Raw genomic sequence first — 22,472 nt, 5'->3', positions numbered from 1 at the left:
CCATTGACAAAAGTCAATCCTTGATCCCAGATCAAGTCATTGAACACCATGCATCCTAGTCATAGGGAGTACGACAATACACGATGCATCCATCACTAGTGCGATGGTCCCTAACCATCCTTGCCCAACTCATTGCCCAGATGAAAGGTTCTTCCCATGAGTCCCAGACTCTATGGGTAGGATGTGTGCCAGGGCATCAGCAGGAGAAGGTGAACCACTCACCCTGCTCATATGCCATAGGAGAAGGTGAACCACTCATCCTATGCATATGTCAATCGTAGGGGAAGGTGAACCACTCACCCTACATGCATGTGTCCAGGTAGGGGAAAGTGAAACACTCACCCCACACACATGTCAACCATAATTGGGTATCACAGGGGAAGGTGAACCACTCACCCTATGGTCGCTCATAGCTCCAAGAAGTACCCCAAGCCCCCAGGAGCTCCCAGAGCTCTGTCTCCAACTCATATGGGACCCTCATAGGAGGATCGTTCCACGACTCCAAGTCTCTCTCAAAAGGTTAAGAATTTGACCTTTCCCAAAGGCTTCACGAGAATGTATGCGACCTACTCATCTGTTCTAATGTGTTGGAGCCTTATTGCTCCCCGTTGTACCGTATTCCGGATAAAGTGGTACCTGATATAGATGTGCTTGGAGCGGCCGTGGAACATGGGATTCTTTGATAGGCGAACCTCGCTCTGGTTGTAACAGAATATCACAGTGGTATCCAGCACGTGCTCAAATAGCTCACTGAAGAGCTTCCTCAACCAAACAGCTTCACAATAGGCCATACTAGCAGCAATGTATTCAGCCTCGACAGTGCTTAGTGCAACCGATTTCTTATTCCTGCTCATCCAGGATATAGAAGCAGACCCCAAAGAGAAGCAGCACCCAGACGTTCTCTTACGATCTGCCACACTGCCTTCCTAGTCAGCATCTGAATATCCATGCAGCCTCAAATTTCTAGCAATGTATCTCAGTCCATAGTGGATTGTGCCCCGGAGATATCTCAAGAGATTCTTAGCATCAATCCAATGAATGTGATGAGGCTCAACCATATATTGGCTCAACATATTCACAACGAAGCGTATGTTAGGATGGGAGTTGACCAAAAACATCAGGGCCCCCACAAGTTGACGATACTCATTAGGGTTCGCTAATCCGGGCCTAGCAACACTTCCACATAGCTTCTTAAAGTTGAGTTCCATCGAAGTAGTCACGGACTTGCAATCCACCATTCCACATCTCTCAAGTAGCTTCACAATGTATTTTCCTTGAGAAAGGAAAATCTCACTTGGCTTTTGCCAGACCTCCAGCCCTAGGAAGTAATGCATCAGTCCTAGGTCCTTCATCTCGAATTCGGAAGCCAACTCCCTCTTGCATTGATGAATGAGAGGGTCATCACCTGTCAGAAAGAGATCATCCACATAAAGGACTAGAATGAGAGGCTTGTCCTTTTCAATCTTGAAGTATAGGTTTGGGTCAGCATCACTCCTTGTAAATCCCAGCTTCATAAGATAGTTATCGATCCTCACATACCAAGCCTTAGGGGCTTGCTTCAACCCATAGAGGGCTTTCTTTAATCTACATACATGTGTCTCGCGATCTTGAACCTCGAACCCCTCGGGTTGTTCCACATATACTTCCTCCTTCAGCGAACCATGCAAGAAGGCAATTTTGACATCCATTTGTTGTAGGTTCCATCCTTGCGAAGCAGAAAGGGATATAATCAAACGGATGGTATTATATCAGGCAACCGATGCAAATATCTCATCGTACTCTACTCCTTCCTTTTGAGAGAAGCCTCGAGCAACAAATCTGGCCATGAAATTCTCAACACTCCCATCAGCTCCATGTTTGATCTTGTAGAGCCATTTTGAAGTGATCGACTCATACTCCTCGTTCATCGCATCCTTCCAAACTTGTTGCTTCACGGCTTCTTCGAATGTGCAAGGCTCAAATTGTAAAATGGTACTCATGGCAGCTAAGTACCCTAGGTACCTATTTGGCTTCTTGCTTTCACGAAATGTCCCCCTCTATGCAATATGTTTCTCAGCATCTTCAAGACTATCTTTGAGCCACAAAGGTCTTTTTCTTGAGGTAGAGCGCTCACTAGGAGGTCTATCAATGGGATCCGTCGGACCTTCCACATCGAGCATTGGTTTATTAGATGGAGGTTCATCCTGCTTTTCTGCATCAGCATCATCATTGTCCTTCCTAGAGATAGGAAGATCTCGGAGCTTTCTAAGAGCAGAATCTTCATCGAAAGTGACATCATGACTTAATTCCACTTCCCTTTGACCAGGCACATAGATTCTATATGCCTTTCAATTTTCACTGTAACCCACAAATGTTCCTTTCCTCCAACATGCATCTAGCTTGTTTCTTTTCTCTTTCGGCACATGAAAATATACGGGACAACCAAAAATTCTAAAATGAGAAACATTAGGTTTCTTACTAGTGAATACTTCTTCAGCTATCTTGAAGTCCAAAGCTTGGTGTGGGCATCTGTTTTGGACATACACAGCGGTGTTGGCAGCTTCTCCCCATAAGAACTTCAGAAGACCTTGATCATGTAGCATAGCACGGGTGGCTTCTATGATAGTACGATTCTTCCTTTCGACAACACCATTTTGTTCAGGAGTATATGCAGTGGTGGTCTCCCTCTTAATGCCAGCTTCTCTACAATAGTCTTTGAATTTTGTTGACTCATATTTGGTCCCATTATTGGTCCTCAATATTTTGATCTTTTTCCCTGTTTGATTCTCGACCAAGGCTTTGAAAGCGCAAAACCATTTGAATACTTTATCCTTGTTCTTTAAGAAATAGATCCATGTTTTGCGGGAGAAGTCATCCACAAAAATAGCATAGTACAAATATCCACCCAAAGATGTCACGGGAAACATACCTGATAGATCAGAATGGACCAATTGAAGAATATCGGTGGTTTGAGTTTCACTTGAGGGGAATGGTCCCCTTGTATGTTTTCCAGCTTCACATCCCTGACAAACACCTTCATGATTTAAATTGAATTTGGGCATACCTGTGACCATCTTCCTTACATCAGGTAAGGCTTTGAAATGAAGGTGAGCAAATCTTCGGTGCCATAATTCGGATTGAAGAGAAGTATCACAAGTCATTGCTCCCAACAGACTTCCTCCAACTTGATAGAGACCTTCAACCCTGAATCCAAGAGTGAATGCATCTCTTGGGTTCCTTTGCCAAACACAAAACTTCCCATCAATGAATGTCACCTTAAAACCTTTCTCTTCCATCGCAGAAATAGAAACCAAGTTTTTTTTTTAGATCAGGTACATATAGCACTTCTTGTAAATGAAGAGTTTAACATTGATTTAAGTGGAGAGTAACAGTCCCAATTCCTTTCACGGGATAAGTGGCATTATCCCCAAGTATAATCTCCATATTCGTCTTCTTTTCAGCCAAGTTTGAGAGGGCCTCCTTGTACCCAGTGAAGTGCCTTACGGCACCACTATCAATCAACCAATGATCCAATGTATCTAGAGGAGAGGCGATAGTGAGGGTAGAAATAAGAGAAAATTATTTTTGCTTTACAACATTAACTTCTTCATACCTGGAGTTTCTCGACTTCTTGGCAAGATGACCATTTCCATTTTGAGCAGCAGGAGCATTCCTCTTTCCTTTATTATTGAACCTGTTGTTCCTCTGATTGCCATTTCACTTGAAATTGTTGTTATTGTTATCATCATCTCTTGGAGTATCCTTCTTATGAGGACACTCTCTAGCGAAGTGGTGAAACCTGTTGCAATTGAAGCATCTTCCTTTTCTTCCTTCTTTGAATCCCAGCTTGAACCCTTGTCCTTGATTCCTAGGACCAACATTGTTCCTCCTCTTAGAATGAGCGGAGAAGGCGGTAGAATTGTTTCCATTTGAGGGCTTGCCTCTTTCCAACATCCTTATTTCTTCTTGAGTGCATCTAGCCAATAATTCATCAAATCCCGGAATCCTGTCATTGTTGAGGATGGTAGTGTTGAACACATCCCATTCTCTTGTAAGGCCTCCAAGTGCAATAAGTGTGAGCTCCCTATCACCAATGACTTCTCCAATAGATAGGAGATCATTCTTGATCTCGATAATCCTTTTGAAGTAGGATTGGATGGATTCTTCTCTATCCATCCTGATGTCTTTCAACTTGTTCTTGAGAAAGAGAACTTGATTTGCATTATTTACTGTGAACATCCCAACCAACTTGTCATACATCTCCTTATATGTTTCCAAATCAGAAATATAGGCAACCAAAGGCTTGTGAATAGAATCAACAATAATTTTCTTAGCTTTAACCTCACCTTTCTTGTACTTTGTGCAGTTGCGGATACATTTGAAGGAGGCTCTACTATTCTTCCTTTGACATAGTCCATGGTATCATTTTCTTCCAATGTCAAATCTAGAGTCATCTTCCATGCATGATAGTCGGATTTGTCCTTAAACTTGTCCTCGAATTTGAAGAAAAATGTAGTAGTAATTGGAACTAGTTCCAAGTCCTTGTCCAACAACTTCTATTAGTGATTGCTTTGCTTCACTCTTGCTTGGGGTTTGTCTTCACCTAAGCTCTGATACCATGTTAATTTTAGATAACAATGGTATGTTTTATGCTTTAGCACAATTTACTTCAATGTTTCTTTAGTAGCCCAACGACAATTTCTAATTATATCCAGTGGCAATCACATTAGCTTAAACACATTGATAGTAAATGCAAATAGAACATAAAACAAGTGTTGAAGACAACCCAAGACAAGAGGACACAAGATATGGCAGATCTCAGGGACAAACCCCAATGTGGGGAAACCCTTTGATCAAATCTTCTTATTATTCTTCAATAGTTCAGCAGAGAGAGAATAGAAATATCAAATTAACTTGCACCAAACAGTCCTATCAAATCAGCAATCAGCTGCAGCCCTAACCAGAAAGTCAACGATGGTCAAAGCAGCTTCAAAATATCCTCCAAGTAGCTTGGTCAACAACAGAAGAATTCGGCTTTCCCAGTGCATCAAAGTCAACCCAAAAATAGTTCGGTCAACCCTGTCAAACACTCGTAATTTCTGCAGTCAAAAGTTGGAGTCAACACTGAAGTCAAACCAGTCAAACTATCCCAATCACCTTCAAAATCGTGCCAATCAACGCGGCCTTCAGAAATCGGAATTTTTCCCTCCAAATCAAAGTCAACACATGGTCAAACAGTCCAAGTCAACATTGTTTAACGCTGCCCTGTTCCCTAAAATTTTTGACCTCCAAAACAGTCCAGAAAGTCGGCCTCCTTCCACACATGCGAAGAAGAGAGATGTTGTCATTGAGCTGTACGAACCAATCAAGAGTGGAGAGAGATGATGTGATGTGTTGAGATGATGTCCAAATGAGAGAGAGGTCACTCCTATTTATGCACTTCGTTGAGGGTGAGGAGACACATCCATTGGGCTTCATGAGCCTACATTTGACTGAGGCCGAGCTTGACAATTTGTGCATGAGAAAGTATAAACTCAAAACTCCATTTTTGCTTGTCAGAATGAGATGATCTTTATATCAATTGGACCTCTCGAAAATAGGAATCCAATGCAATAATCATGTCCATCACATGAGCTATCCTAAGGTGGAATTTGGCCCCAGTTGCCAATTTTAACAAGCCACCTGCAGAATTCGAGAAGATGACTCCACCATGCTTCTCTGCGAGCCAAGAACAAAGGATGACAAGGAGATGCCTTGTTTTTCTAGCTTTCCAAATGAGCGTTAAGCTCAAAGCATTTTGCCTCTTGACAATAGAGAGCATGAGCAACAAACATTTTGGTATGCCAATATAGCTCCAAAGTCTTGTAGAATTTGGTGTCTATGGTGTGACTAGTACCCAAATCAAGAACAAAATCATCTTTCTACAAGATCTCCCCATCCTCACAATAAGCATGCTTGACCTTCACATTTGCGTCTAGCTCCTTAAGGTTTTCCCTGGACATAGGCAAGACTAAGTGATGAAAGCCCTATGCAACTTCCATTGTTGCAAAGTATACTTGGGGGACTGGAAGTTTACCTCATCGAGCAAGGCATGAATCCATGTAAGACTAAATAAACCAAACACTGTAGACAAGGACGTGAAAGAAAAGGATGGTGTCAAAGCCAAAGATTACAGAACAAATCAAGAAAACCTATGGAAGACCGGTTTAAATATCCATTGCTGCATGAGGGTGCCAAAAGCGTCAAACAACCCACATGCCAGACAATTTAACGTTGACTCTTCCCAACTTAAGAGCATCTAGTACTAGTATCATCATTCTAAGACCTTGACACCAATGCAAATACAGTTCCCTCAAAGGTGCATACCATGTAATGAATGTGGATAATAGAACCCACAAGGGATGGAGTTGCGTTAAATTATGGTATGTTATATGCTTAGAGAAATTTACTTCAATTTCTTCTTATTAGCCCAATGTCAATTTCACAGTTTAGCAATCACATTAACATAAAGTAAAATGCTGATAGAACATAAATAAATCGACAGAAAACAAGCCAAGACAAGAGACACCAAATGTGGCAGCTAGCCAAAGACAAACCCCAATGTGGGGAAACCCTTTGATCAATTCTTCTATATTCTTCAATAATTCAGCACAGAGAGAGAGATAGTACAATATCACAAATCTGATATTTTATATCAGCAATAATATATCAGCAACCAACAAAGTCAAAGCTAGTCAAACAGCTTTGATTTGACCTCTAGTCAACCTTGAAGAACTCGATCTTCAACAGCAAACATCAGCAGCCCAAAACAGTCCTCAGTCAATGGTCAAAACAACAGTCAATAAATCAGCAACCTGCGGTCAACCTTAACCAGTCAACAATTTCGTCAACACAACACCCAAACAGCGATGCGCAGGTCAACGCATTCCCAGCAGCCCTGCACCTTGGTCAAAGCAGCCCAGAAAGTCAACGTTGCCCCATAAACAGTCAACGTTGCCCAAAAAGTCAACGCTGCCCTAGAAACAGTCAACGCTACCCTAAACAGAAAATTTCGTCCTTCTTCTTGCACATGTGAGAAAGACTGCTCCTACGCTGGCCCAATAAGATAAGGAGAGAGAATATGAGCGTTGAGATGATGATATAATGCCACAAAGTATCTTTCTTTTATATGAATCGTTGAGGTTAAGCTGGGGGTGTGCCACACACTTTATCTTGCTGGCCGACCTTGACAAATTGTCAAGTATTACAAATAAATTCATATCTCCATAAATACATGTCGGAATCGGATGATCGTTAGATCAATCCTACACCTCTTGATGAGAGGAATCCAAGAAAAATATCAACTGCCATAAATAAGACGACCCACATGGAGTTTGGCCCCAGTTGCCAATTTTAATACTTCCTCTCAACTAGGGAGAACTCCATCTGCTAATCCATCTGTCCGTCGGTACTATCTCTTCCATCAAATGCACTGCCCTACACTACTCAGCTCTGCTCTGCTCTGCTGAACTATGAAGAAGAAGAAATGATCGAGGATGTATCATACCATCCTCTACTGCCCGAAGTCAGTCCCAGATAAAAGAGAGTGCTCAATATCTCTCTTACTGACCCGAAGTCAGTCCCAGAGAGTGTGTCATACCACTCTTACTGATCCCAGATCAATTCCAAGAGAGAGTGAGTTATATCACTCTTACTGACACGAAGTCAGTTCCTTCATCCTAGCATAGGGAGTACGGTAGATACACGATGCATCCATCGGTACTACTATGGTCCCTATCCTCATTTCCCTACTCATTGGTCAAATGAGAGGTACTTCTCATGAGTCCCAGACTGCATGGGTAGGATGCCTCGACAAGAGAACCACTCATCCTGCCCATAAGTCGCCACGAGGTATCACAGGGGAACGTTGAACCATTCACCCTGTACACAACGCACCACTAGGGGAGGGTGAGTCACCCTATGGTCGCTTGTCGCTCCAAGAAGTACCACAAGCCCCCTCGGAGCTCCGAGAGCTCAATGCATGCATCATACAAGACCCTCATAAGAGGGTCTCTCAATGACTCCTAGTCATTCTCGAAAAGTCAAGAATTTGACCTTTCCCAGGGGCTTCGTCGGAATGTCGGTGACCTGCTCATCTGTATCGATATGATGGAGCCTTATTGCTAATCGTTGTACCATATCCCGGATAAAGTGGTACCTGATATCAATATGATTGGAGCAATCATGAAATACGGGATTCTCTGATAAACGAATCCCACTCTATCAAAGGATCACAGTAGTATCCAATGTATGTCCAAACAGCTCACTGAAGAGCTTCCTCAACCAGACAGCCTCACAAGAGGCCATACTTGCAGCAATGTACTCTACCTCAGCGATGCTCAATGCCACCGACTTCTGCTTCCTACTCGTCCAGGATATCGAGGTAGATCCCAAAGAGAAACGGCACTCGGAAGTGCTCTTTCGGTCCACCACACTGCCTGCCCAATCAGCATCGGTATATCCATGTAGCCTCACATCTTCGGCAGTGTATCTCAACCCATGAGTGATTGTGCCCCGAAGATATCTCAGAAGATTCTTGGCACCAATCCAATGTGAGTGATGAGGTTCAACCATATATTGGCTCAACGTGTTGACTGCAAAACATATATCCAGACGGGAGTTCACCAGCAATATCAATGCTCCAATGAGTTGACGATACTCAGTAGCATTTCCAAAAGCGGGTCCGACAGCACTACCACATAACTTCTTGAAGTTAAGCTCCATCAGGGTAGTCACGGGCTTGCAGTCCACCATACCGAATCTCTCCAATATCTTCACCACATATTTTCCTTGTGATAGGAAAATCTCCCCTGGCTTCTGCTAGACTTCCAGCCCTAGGAAATAGTGCATCGGTCCTAGGTCCTTCATCTCAAATTCGGAGGCCAACTCCCTCTTAAATTTGTGAATGAGAGGGTTTGCACCTATCAAAAAGAGGTCGTCAACATACAACACCAGTATGAGAGGCTTATCATCCTCAACCTTAAAGGTTTGGATCGGCCTCACTCCTAGTGAATCCTAGCTTCATCAAGTAGCTATCGATCCTCTCATACCAAGCTTGGGGTGCCTGCTTCAGCCCATAGAGAGCTTTCTTCAACCTACATACGTGAGATTCTCGATTATGGATCTCAAACCCCTCGGGTTGTTCCACGTAGACTTCCTCTTTAATTGAACCATGCAAGAACGCAGTCTTAACATCCATCTGATGTAGGTTCCATCATTGCAAAGCAGCAAGGGCTATGATCGAGCAGATGGTGGTGTATCGAAGAACAGGTGCAAATATCTCATCATAGTCTATACCTTCCCTTTGAGAGAAGCCTCGAGCAACAAAGCGAGCCTTATACTTTTCAACATTCCCAACAGCTCCATGCTTTATTTTGTAAAGCCACTCCGAGGTGACAACTAATTTGTCCTGAGGTCTGGGGACCACATCCTAGACATCATTCTTCATGATGGACTTGTATTCCTCATTCATAGCATCCTTCCACACCTGATGCTTCACGACTTCTTCGAACGATGAAGGCTCATCCTAAATGATGGTGCTCATAATGGTCAAGTATCCCTGATACCTAGTTGGCTTCTTACTTTCACGGAAAGTCCCTCTAGGTGCAATGTGTCCTTCGACATCACCAAGTGTCCCCCTAAGCCATGAGGGCCTCTTCCTAGAAGAGGAAGGCTCTTGCAGAGGGGGATCAATAGGATCCATAGGTTCTTCTACATCGAGCATCGTCTCATCTTCCTTCTCATCTGGTTTCCTAGTGTCAGCTTCTTTCGTTTTCCTCAGAATAGGAAGATTGTCAACCTTGCTAAGAGCCATATCTTCATCAAAGGTGACATCATGACTAATCTCGACTTCCCTTTGACCAGCCACATAGATTCTATAGCCCTTAGAGTTTTCGCTATAGCCCACCAAGATTCCCTTCTTTCCAAATGCACCCAATTTACTTCTTTTCTCTTTCGACACATCAAAATATACGGGACTTCCAAAAATTCTAAAATGAGAGACATCAGGTTTCTTACCATTGAACATCTCTTCGGGAGTCTTGGAACCCAATGCTTGACGAGGGCATCAGTTTTGAACATATACGGCGTTATTCGCAGCTTCGGCCCATAGAAACTTCGGAAGCCTTTGATCATGGAGCATAGCACAAACTGCTTCCACAATCGTACAATTCTTCCTTTCCACCACATCATTTCGCTCAGGAGTGTATGGCGTTGTGGTCTCCCTCTTAATGCCAGCCTCTTTGAAAAAGTCATGGAACTCATTGAATTCATACTCGGTCCCATTATCAATCCTTAAGATCTTGATCTTCTTCTTGGTTTGATTCTCGATCAAGGCTTTGAAGTGACGGAACCAGGAGAACACTTCATCCTTCTTTTTCAATAAGTATATACACGTCTTGCAAGAATAGTCATCTGTAAAAGTGAGATAACATAAATAACCTCCTAAAGAGTTCACGGGCATCATACCAGATATGTCGGAGTGAACCAACTGCAAAATATCGGAGGTCTGTCCATTATGGCTTGAGGGGAATGGTCCCCTTTTGAGCTTTCCTTCGGCACATCCCGAACATACACCTTCATGCTCTATTTTGAACTCAGGCATCCCTGTCACCATTTGTCTCACATCGGGTAGAGCCTTATAATGAAGGTGGGCAAACCTCTGGTGCCATAGTTTGGACTGAAAAGATGTGTTGCAAGACATGACTCGCAACGGACTTCCTCCAACTTGATATAGAGAGCCAACTCGAAACCCAAGAGTGAAAGCATCTTTAAAATTCTTTTTCCACACACATACCTTGCCACCAATGAAGGCCACCTTGTAGCCTTTATCTTCCATTGCCGAAATGGACACCAGGTTCTTCTTGAGATCAGGTACATATAGGACTTCTTGCAAATGAATTGTTTAATTGAAGAGTAACAATCCCTACACCCTTTACGCGATAGGTGGAGTTATCTCCAAGAATAATCTCCAAGTTGGTCTCCTTTTCTATCAGATTAGAGAGAGCTTCCTTGTAGCCAGTGAAATGCCTTGAGGCACCACTATCAATAAGCCAATTGCCCAACGAGTCCGGAGGGGAAGTAGTAGAGAGGGTCGATATCAGATAATATTCATCTTGCTTATTGTTAACAACATTAGATTCATACCTGGAGTTCCTTGCCTTCTTGGAGGGTTGACCACTTCCTTGATTTCCGGCATTCCTCTTTCCTTTGCCATTGAACCTGCCATTTCTTTGATTATGGTTGGAATTGCCCTGGGAATGATTTTGATCATCGTCATGAGATGTGTCCTTCCTATTTGGACACTCCCTCGCATAGTGGCCAAATTCATTGCAATCGAAACATCTTCCCTTCCTTCCACCTTTTGGTCTGGCCTTTCCTTGGATTTAGACCCGGAATTATTTCTCCTTTTAGCATGAGAGGAGAAAGCAGTGGGTTTACCTTTAAATGAAAGCATTTCCTACTCTTCCATCCTTGTCTCTTCCTGAATGCATCTCGCCATCAATTCCTCAAATCCCAGAATTATATTATTGTTGAGAAGAGTGGTTCTAATACATACCATTCAGATGGGAGCCCTCCAAGAGTTGTGATAGTCAGTTCCCTGTCAAGAATGACTTCTCCAATCGATAGGAGGTCATTCTTGATCTCGATGATCCTTAAGAAGTCGGATTGCATATCCTCATCTTTGCCCTTCTTAATTTCCTTCAGCTTATTTTTGAGGAACAAAACTTGATTTGCATCACTAACTTTAAACAAGCTTACTAGTCTAGCATAGATTTCCTTGGAGGTGTTCCGCTCGGAAACGAAGGCCGCCAGGCGCTTGTCAATAGAGTCCCGGATGATCTTCTTCGCTTTGACTTCACCCTTAGTGTACTTGTTCCTTGTAGCAGCCGGTGCATTTGATGGAGGCTCTGTAATTCTGCCTCTCACATTGTCCAACACTTCCTACTCTTCCAATGTCAGATCGGGAGACATCTTCCATCCGTTATAGTCAGACGTCTCACGGAGCTTGTCTTCGGCGAGGAAGTGTGATGAGGAACCCATGAAGTCTTAAGACTTTTCCCAACAGTTTTCGGTGATCGCTCTTGCTCTTGCTCTTGCTTGGCCTTTGTCTTCACCTCAGCTCTGATACCATGTTAAATTACGGTATGTTCTATGCTTAGAGCAATTTACTTCAATTTCTTCTTATTAGCCCAATCTCAATTTCACAGTTTAGCAATCACATTAACATAAAGTAAAACGTTGATAGAACGTAAATAAATCGATAGAAGACAAGCCAAGACAAGAGACACTAGATGTGGCGGCTAGCCAGGGACAAACCCCAATGTGGGGAAACCCTTTGATCAATTCTTCTATATTCTTCAATAATTCAGCAAAGAGAGAGAGATAGTACAATATCACAAATCTGATATTTTATATCAGAAATAATATATCAGCAACCAGCAAAGTCAAAGCTAGTCAAACAGCTTTGATTTGACCTCTAGTCAATCTTGAAGAACTCAGTCTTCAACAGTAAACATCAGCAGCCCAAAACAGTGCTCAGTCAATGGTCAAAACAACAGCCAATAAATCAGTAACCTGTGGTCAGCCCTAACCAGTCAACGATTTGGTCAACGCAACACCCAAACAGCAATGCACAAGTCAACACTTGGTCAACGCATTCACAGCAGCCCTACACCTTGGTCAACGCAACCCAGAAAGTCAACGTTGCCCCATAAATAGTCAACGTTGCCCAGAAAGTCAACACTACCCTAGAAATAGTCAACGCTGCCCTAAACAGAAAATTTTGTCCTTCTTCTTGCACATGTGAGAGAGACAGCTCCTACACTGGCCCAATAAGATAAGGAGAGAGAAGATGAGTGTTGAGATGAAGAAATAATGCCACAAAGTATCTTTCTTTTATATGAATCGTTGAGGTTAAGCTGGGGGTGTGCCACACACTTTATCTTGCTGACCGACCTTGACAAATTGTCAAGTATTACAAATAAATTCATATCTCCATAAACACATGTCGGAATCGGATGATCGTTAGATCAATCCTACACCTCTTGATGAGAGGAATCCAAGAAAAATATCAGCTGCCATAAACAAGATGACCTACATGGAGTTTGGCCCTAGTTGCCAATTTGAACAATTTGGCAATGGACGACGCGAGTTAGGGGCTGAGATATCACCAACTCGCAGGCATGTAGATTGTCTAGTCGAACTATCTTTCACTTGATATGGGGCAACCAATTCTAGTTGAGACAAAGTTGAATATGACTCAAAAGACATGAGCCAAACAAAAACAAGGAATCCATTGGTGCTCATTTTAAAAGAGTGCAATCGCCAAGTTTCTTAGTTTGACTCACAATTGAAAGAAAAAGAAACTACAAAAGTCATAGTCACTGAGACAAAAGTTCTAGATTACATATAAGATTAGATATATCATATTTCCATTAATGTCCAATCTTGTTGCACAAGTTTCCAAAATGCAAGGACATTGGAAACAAGGATACAGATGTCCAGAATGGGTAGAAGCTTTGTCTAAATTTACAACAAACAACAAGTTTGGGAGTGGTAGTCATATTATTTAAATTATATAAAATCATAACATATGATTACATTCTTAAGTTGCACAATATGGGGAAAAACAGCTATAAGTTTCTGAAATGAAAATGTGTTGGAAATATTATATAAGATAATTCTATTAATGTCCAAACTTGTTGCACTAGTTTTCAGAACGTGGGGGCATTGGAAACAAGGGTACAAATGTTCCAAATGGCTAGAAGCTTTGCCCAAATTTGCAGGCAACAAGTTTGGCACTGGAGTTCGTGTGTGTGTGCATACTTAGGAAAGTGTATATCATTGAAGCATGACCCGCATAGAACCCGCAGTTAAGACCCAGACCTGGCATGTTTAGCATGAAACCCGACTACCAGTATAGAACCCGTGGATAGCCTATTAGACCCGCATCGGACCCTTCGAGCCTCAAAACCCACAAACTGTTCAAAATTTTGATTTTTTTTTTCTTTTTTGGAAATGAGGTGGAGGAAAAGGAAATTGGAGGGAAAAAAATGCTTTATAAGAACCTCCCTCCCTTCCATTTCTCATTCACTTGTCATTTGAGTGTTTGGCAGCTTGCCTAACTTGTATGAGTGTTGGGCAGTGAAGCTAAAGGAGGTTGAAGGAGCTCTTAGAGGAGGTTGAAGGAGCTCTTAGAGGAGGCTAGAGGAGGCTAAAGGAGACTTCATTGAATCAGACTTAGCTTCAGGTAGGCTTCATGAACCTTGTTTGAATGCTTTCCATGTATTCAATTTTGTTTGTTTTTTTTCTAATTTTTTTTATGTTTGGGGTTGCCTGTGGCTGAGAAACTCAGCGCAGGGCCAAAAAAATTTGCAATTTAAAAAAAAATCATAACCAAAAAAAAATTAAAAAAAAAACACCATGCCACCAAAGGGTTCTAGACAGTCCCGTGATCCAGCATGGGCACATGGTCAATGAACCATTGTCGATAATGACCACCATATCAAGTTCAATTATTGCAATGCCACAATGCATGCAGGCATAAACAGACTGAAATACCACCTAGCCAGAATTCCTAGGAATGGTGTGGGATGTTGTCAAAGTTGCGTCACTACCAAAATGGCAGCTACTTTGGAAACCATTAAAGAAGAAATTTCTAAGAGGACAAGAAGGAAGGATGAGATTGTTGGTATAGGTAGATCTTCATCTCAGAGTGAAACACAGTGTCAAAGTCTAGGTATTGGTAAAAGAAGAGTATAGCCTCTTCTTTCTTCAGTCCTCGTACAACTCCAGGATCTCAACCAACCTTGGAGAGTTTTAATGAAAAAAAGAGGAAGGAGGCAAATATGGCAGTGAGGAGGCTTTGGTACCATAACAGTGTTTCATTCAACTATGCAAAGTCTTATTTTTATTAGCCCATGGTGGATGCCATTGCAAGTGTTGGCCCTGGATACAAAGCCCCATCTTATAATGCACTTAGGGGGAAAGAGCTAGATGACGAGCTTGAGTGTGTCAAGGAACAATTGGAAAACATTAAAAGCTCATGGAAATTTACAGGTTGTACAATTATGTCTGATGGGTGGACAGATCAGAGGGGTAGAACAATAATAAATTTTGTTGTAGCTTGCCCTAAAGGAACCATGTTCCTAAAATCCATTGACACGTCTGCAAATGTAAAAGATGCACATTTGATTTTTTCATTGTTGGTTGATGTGGTGGAAGAAGTTGGGGTTGCAAATGTTGTCCAAGTAATCACGAACAATGCAGCAAATTATGTGGCAGCTGGAAGGTTGCTTTGTGCCAAATATCCCACCATTTTTTGGACTCCATGTGCTGCCCATTGCATAGACATGATGCTAGAGGACATTGGGAAGTTGGAGAGGGTGCAAGATGTTGTGCAAGAATGCTGAAAATTAACATGTATATTTATATTCATGCTTGGGTGTTGAACCTTATGACGGAATTCACACAGGGTGAGCTTAGTCGCCCAGCTGTCACACGATTTGCTACAAACTTTCTTTCCCTCCAAAGCCTTTTGTATGAGTACCAAGCTTTGAAAAGAATGTTTTGTAGCCAACAATGGGTATTTTGGAAAGATAGCACAAAACCAGAGGCATTGTCTATGAAAGCATTTGTCTTTGGTGATAGTTTGTGGGACAAAGTCATTGAGATTGTCAACTACAATGAACCCCTTGTGAAAGTCTTGAGCTTGGTGGATGGAGAGAAACTTGCAATGGGATATATTTATGAGGGCATGGACAGGGCCAAAGAGGTCATCAAGACCTTATATAAGGGAAATGAATCTAAATATCTCCCTATATGGAAAATTATTGATTCCAGGTGGGACAGGCAACTACATTCACCATTGCATGGAGTGGGAGCATATCTCAATCCGAGCTTATTCTATAATGAGGGGTCTAGCATTCAAACAGATCCCAAGGTGATGAGAGGTGGCATGATATGCATTGAGAATATGTTCCTGAATAAAGATATTCAAGACAAAATCAACATACAATGAGATATGTACAAGTAAGCATCTGGCATGTTTGGATTCATCTCAAGCCAACGTCTCAAGGACAAGAAAATGCCTTATAAGTGCAAATTGTTAGAACTTAGCTTGTAATTTTGCTAGTTCTCTTTTATAATCTTTGTTGTTATTTTTTACAGCTCATTGGTGGATAGATTGTGGCACTGAGGCACCACAATTACAAGAATTCACCATCATAGTTCTAAGTCAACCCTGCAGTGCTTCTTCTTGTGAGCGCAATTGGACAGTGTTTGAGCACATCCATAGCAAAAAGAGAAACAGGTTGGAGCATGAGAGATTAGAGAAGTTGGATTTCATCTACTACAACCTTCGAATGATCACAAAACAAGTGCAACCAAAGGATACAGATCCAATTTTATTGGATACTATTGATTTAGAGTCTGATTGGGTTGTGGAGGAGGAGGCCCCTGACTTGAGTTGGCTTGATGAAGAGACTGAGAATCTCTCTAGTTTGCCATCTCAAATGGAGACTCCAAATACCCCTGCCTCACAGTTGCTTCAGCCTTCTGATGTTACCACTAGCTCCACAAGGGCTTATTATAGGCGTGGCCGTCCATGAGTGATGAGACTCAAGATTGTTATGAGACAACTATTTATCATTTATGACATATGTATTTAAATTTTGAACTTGCTAACATTTTTTATTTTAATTATGGAATCATGAGTCCTTTTCTTATTCAGTATCTAAATGTTTTGCTTACAAAAATCGAATATGTTATGTTGTACTTTTATAGATATGAAATGGTGTTATGAATTATTGCATATATTGTGGTTTTTATAACTTATAAGGATTGGAATTGTCATTAGTTCCATTTTGTGATTAAAATTTACCATATTTTAAGTTTTTTTTTGTATTTTGACAAGTCTTATATGATTCTTATAAGAGTCGTTCCGAGTCTTATACGAGTCGACGAGTCAATGTTGTGACAAGTCTTATACGAGTACGAGTCGTGCAAAATTGGTGTATATATATATATATATATATATATACTTTCCTAAGTTGCACAATATGGGGAAACGGGTATGAGTTTTCCAAACATAAACATACTAGAAATGTGACCCCCAAAAAATATGGAAACAAGAAAACACATTTTATAAATAGCACATTATACCAAAACTTCGAAAAAAAGCAATATGAATATCAATAAAAGAGAAAGAACATTTAAATGACAAGCAATGTTCCACCATCACTTATATTATGATCCACATCATTAGTTTCACCCTTTGCCTCTCATCTAGGCTTTGCTGCTACCTCAATCCTCTAGCAACATCAATCAACACCACCCAACTTTGATGAAACTGCTTAATCCAAGCCTTAAAATATGATAGAAAAAACTTAACATGCCTAATCAATGTTTTCAGTTTGAGTGAAGGGTACATTTTTGCTAAGGCCATGATAGAGGAGTTCAACAATCAACACCACCAACATTGGGGTGCATAAAAGGCTTGGTCCTCTTGATTAAATGTCAATTCCATACCTCACATGATAGAATCCAATGAATGTTGCAACTTGCAACCCTACCAATCCTGAAATTCTGAAAACTGTTAAGTCCACTAAATTTTGGGATAGGACATCTTACTTCCCTTGTTGAAAAATGTAACTAGGTTCAGTCTTCATAATGACATGTGGAATTGTGATTTTATGTAATTGATGAAAAGAAGAAAAATAAAAATATTATTGTAATGCTTATCTCATGGGTTTCATGAGCAAGGAATTTTATTTTTAGTAATGGCTCCCATTGTCATCTAGTCATAAAAGTCAATTTGAGTCTGTCATGTAAGAAGGACCCTTCTTGGGCATGTTACATTTTGTATGAGTCATTTAATAGGTATAAAAAGCCATCCAAGACAAGCACAAGACATCTCCTTCATGTCGGCTACAAAATAGAATAAATGATCTCCTCCAAATGACACGTTGGCTTACCCTCCAACAAGTCGACTTATTTTGACAGGGAATCAACGACAAATAGAGTTGCCCGGCATCATTTCTGACACATATTTTTGGTCATCATCAAGTCTGAAGCAAAAAGGTGTGAAGTACAGTGAGGAAGCTTATTATCAAGCGAAGGAGAGAAGAGTATAATCCGAGTTCTTTTCTGGTCTGTTTTTGGGTTTATAATATATATCCTCTAAACGTGTGAGGCAGCAAGAGCTTAGTTGCAGCAAAAGAAGCCAAGAAGTGTAGCATTCCCCTTGGGTAGTAGAGTTGGAAGAAGATCAAGTCAAGAAGGGAGGCCAAGACAAGCTAGAAAAAGACCCTATCCAAAGCGATGAAAGTTAAGGCATAAGATAAGGTCTTGTGCATAAGCTAGGATTTCTAAGTTAGGATTGCAGACCTAATTCAAGGAGGCCGAAAGTTTGAAGCAGAAGGAGCTCGAAGTGGAAGAGGAGCCGAGAAAAGGGAAGGAGCAGAAAGTTGACTATCGTTGACTAAGGTAACTTGTGTCTTAGTCTTGGAGTGGCAAATAGGTCAAGGGTCTTGGTCTTGATATTCATCGCTTGGAACCTCTATAAGAAGAAGAATTTGTTTGGGTTTTCCTCACAAGTGGAAGAGGTTTTGGCCCTGGCTGATACCCTATATTCTGTGTCTCGTCTCTTTATGGTTTATGCATTGGTAGCTGTTTGATGAAGAAAAACACTAATAACCTAAGTAAAAGAAGATCCTAATCTAAAGAAGTAAAAAGCACTCACAGGCAGTTACTAATAGAAGAAAAATCACTTAATTGCTATGCCCTAGATTTGTCAACATCCCCCATATGAAGTCTGATGAGGTTGGAATTACTCTCAAATATTAAAATTAATTCCTGCCATTTTTGGTCAAACCAAGTCAAATAGGCATATTTAGTGTTGAAAACACATCATACAAATATTGGTACAGCTCGGAAACGCATTTCCTGCCATATGTAATGTTTTTCCTATACAAGGGACATGTACATATAGTTGGAGATACATTTAAGACCACATCACACGTTTCTGCATCTCCGTATGAAAACACACCTAATATAGCACCTGAAGTGGCATTTCTTGCAACATAGTATAAAAGGGAAAAATACCAATTTTTTATTGGAAGTATAACTCTAGACATCTTTCCTTATTCACTATGAATAACTGTGTCTTTATATAGTATCTAGATGCCACTGCATCCTTCTTGAGTACCACAGAAAATATCTTCATCGCTTGACTAGTCTTGTCCACAAGATAACTTTCAATATTCATCCACTACCTTGAAGATGAATCTAAAAACAAATAAACCGGTAAAGAAACTATGGCAAAATGAAAGATAAGAAAACAACAAAAAAACAAACGGAGACTTTTGAAGGAGATAAAAATAGTAAAAAAATCAATCTTTTGAAGGAAATACTCAAAAACTATAAAAGCAACTGGAAACCAAAATATAATGGTACATAAAGAAGGAATGCCTTGTTAATCTTGAACCTAATCGGAGGTTGATTACCCATCCATTCCAGGTATGACCACACTACTTGAGAATCTTTCAAATTGTAAGATACAGTTGCTCATGGAAAATTGGTGTTGTTCATGTGAAATAGTTTATTAGCTTATGGAATTGACTGCAAGTGCTTATGCACGGTTGGTAAGCATACCAACATAGGAGTTTGGTCAATGGTTAAAATTCCTCCATAATCTCTACATGGAGGTCAAGAGGATGTATTGAAACAAGTGGCACTCATGTTTTGATCAACGGTCAAGGATTGCAGTTGCAAATTTCATCTAGGGAGTCGATATATCATATGACAATCATCAAGCTTGAGTGTTGGTAGATAATGACCTTGAAGACAAAGACAAGAAGATTAAATATCAAGAGCTTTAGTAGGAGCTCCCATTTGTACAAAGTATTATAGGAGCAAATAATGAGATCCAACATCTATTGCTAACACGTGAACATTTATATTATTATGTATGACCATTTTATATTATTATTAATGTTAGTGAAATGATCAAGATGTGACAATTATATTAATGCTGATATTAAGTAGTTAAACAATGATAACAAGCTTATAGCACTATTATACCATAAATGATATTGCAGGGGTTGGATAACTTCGGAGAACGGTTTGTGTATCAACATGAGCAACTCACCTTGAGCTAGCCTATTGTGCTGCATCATTACTAGATATTAATACAGCTATTATTCTCTACAATCTTGTGTGTTGTTTTATGGATTGAAATGCACTCTATATTTACCTGAAGAAACAAAACATTCCTTGAGCAAATTTTATCAATAGTTATTGCATAGCGAAACCGGTAAAATCATATCGAAGTACTAGCTTACGTAAGTTTCAAGAATCTATCTTTTCTAACAGTTACATAACATTATCTCTAACATATCCAGCAATTTGCCTAGTCAAGCCCCCTAAGTAGTTACTATAGACAAATAACAGAAAAAAATGGGTCCACTTCCAGATGTTGTCTAGTTAAGCTAATTAGCCACAACAACATCAAGGAACTAAGAGTTGGTAAACAAGATAATACACATTAAACAATACCCCAAACTAGATACAAATATTATGAGTAAAATGATACATGGAAAACAAACAACAAATACTAAATTGAATATTTGTCAATTTCCAACAATTATTCACTGACCAAGGACAGAATGAAAGTTCATTGAAAGAGGTTAAATATCACACAGTAGTCTGCTTCGTGTAATAAATTGTTACACAGCAATATCCTAAACTTAAAAATAGTGGTAAATGACTTACCAGGGATAAAAGGAAATTTTGATGGAACGAGAGGACGAAGCTCTCCCTTTTGTATTTTCCAATCTACTGGATTCAGACCAGTTGCCTCCAACTTTATCAACAGATCACCTTTCTTTGGAGTGGGGATTGGAGCATCCACATACTGAAATGTGAAAAATCAGAACAGGTGATAAATCATTGATATAACCATCAACATTGCTCTATCAATATAGAAAGAAAAATGCACTAGTTGCTGTAGCAATTGAAGAATTAAAAATTTCATAAATAAATACATGAAGAACGATTATAGTAGCTAGCATATGGTATAGACTAATGCAAAACCATGCATGAAATCTACTAGCCACTTGTTTGTATCCATTATCAAGTTAGCGCAACAACCATAGAGAAAAATGCCAAATGGTTTTGCACACTGCAGAGGTTTTATGAAAATCTGCTGAAAATTTTGTACATTTATAGTAATTAAAGAACCTTAGAATATCATGATATATTTATAAGTGAATTTTGTGTTATGTGATTAACATTAAACAATCATTCGAAATGAAAATCTCCCATTGCACCACCCTTCAACTAGAAGATGCAATTCAATGACATGTTAGCAAGCATTTGTTTTACAGGCATCCATTCACACACTTCAAGACTAAGAATCTTACTCTTTAGTAGTTAAGCATAAGTGGTTGCATGTGTACTGGAAATTGTTGATAACAACGGTGGAGAAAATAATAGACCACTGATGCAACAGATGGTTATCTAGGAAAGGAAGGTTAGCACTTGTTAAATGTTAAATTTCCATGAAACTCTGCAACTACTTAGATGAATATCTGAAAACTGAAATCTAGTTTACTTTCAACAAGATATAGTCTCTTAACTATTGATAAGCAGCGGAATAAAAACACAGATAAAAACACATCACACAATTGACACACTTATTTTTCTCAGGAACCCCAACAAGGAAAACCTGCTCCCTTGATGTGGTTTTTTTATTGATTGTCTTGGAGCAACTGAAACTATTACAATACAATCTGTCTCTCTTGAGAAAGCATTCTGCTTCTCTCACAAATATCAGCTGATATGGTTGATGTCAACCTGCCTTGATCACTAATTGATCTCGTCCCTCTAGCTCGCAACCAATTCTCTGCTGCCTCCTTGACTGGCTCTGCAAACTTGGTTATCTTGCTTCAATCCTGCTCCTCCTTCCCTGCACACTTGGCAGCCCGAAATCCTTGCTCACTTCTCTTATTTCCTTACACACTTCAGGTCCTATTTTCTAGCACACTTGTGCCCTATTTCTTAGTGCACTTCAGCCTCCTATTTCTTAGGACCCCATCTCCTCTTCTCTGAGCACAACCAACTCCTAAATCCTTGCGCACTTGTTCCTCCTATTTCTTAAGAAACAATTCCTCCGCTCTCCACAATCAAGGCTCCTCTCACAAACTCGTGAGCTGCTTTGTCTCACAAACCTTTGTGCACAAAACAATAAATTCCTTGTGCCTTCGTCCTCCTCTTTATAGGCCCAATTCAAATTTAGAACTCAAGTTTTGACTGACGAGTTAACTAAGAGTTCTTTTGGTCCTTTCTCCAATCAACACTGGAGTTCTAAACTCGTTCTTTCTCCAATCAACACTAGAGTTCTAAACTCGTTCTCTCTCCAATCAACACTGGAGACTAACTCACTCTAACTGAAC

At 40.4% G+C, this 22,472-nt stretch overlaps 1 protein-coding gene across 1 annotated transcript in view; it reads right to left on the bottom strand.

Moving 5' to 3' along the window:
* LOC149242919 (chloroplast envelope quinone oxidoreductase homolog) overlaps nt 1–22,472 on the bottom strand; it is a 101,626-nt gene that overhangs the window by 45,650 nt on the left and 33,504 nt on the right. Inside the window, exon 2 of the mRNA XM_089374386.1 lies at nt 20,791–20,932. Coding sequence (XP_089230512.1) covers nt 20,791–20,932 — 142 coding nt within the window. The remainder of the gene's footprint in view (nt 1–20,790; nt 20,933–22,472) is intronic.

The sequence above is a fragment of the Pinus tabuliformis genome, chromosome 8, assembly GCF_031772625.1.
Source record: "Pinus tabuliformis cultivar Carrire ecotype Pingquan chromosome 8, CPIR1, whole genome shotgun sequence".
NCBI lineage: Eukaryota > Viridiplantae > Streptophyta > Pinopsida > Pinales > Pinaceae > Pinus > Pinus tabuliformis.
This window is presented reverse-complemented; position numbering and strand designations above follow the sequence as displayed.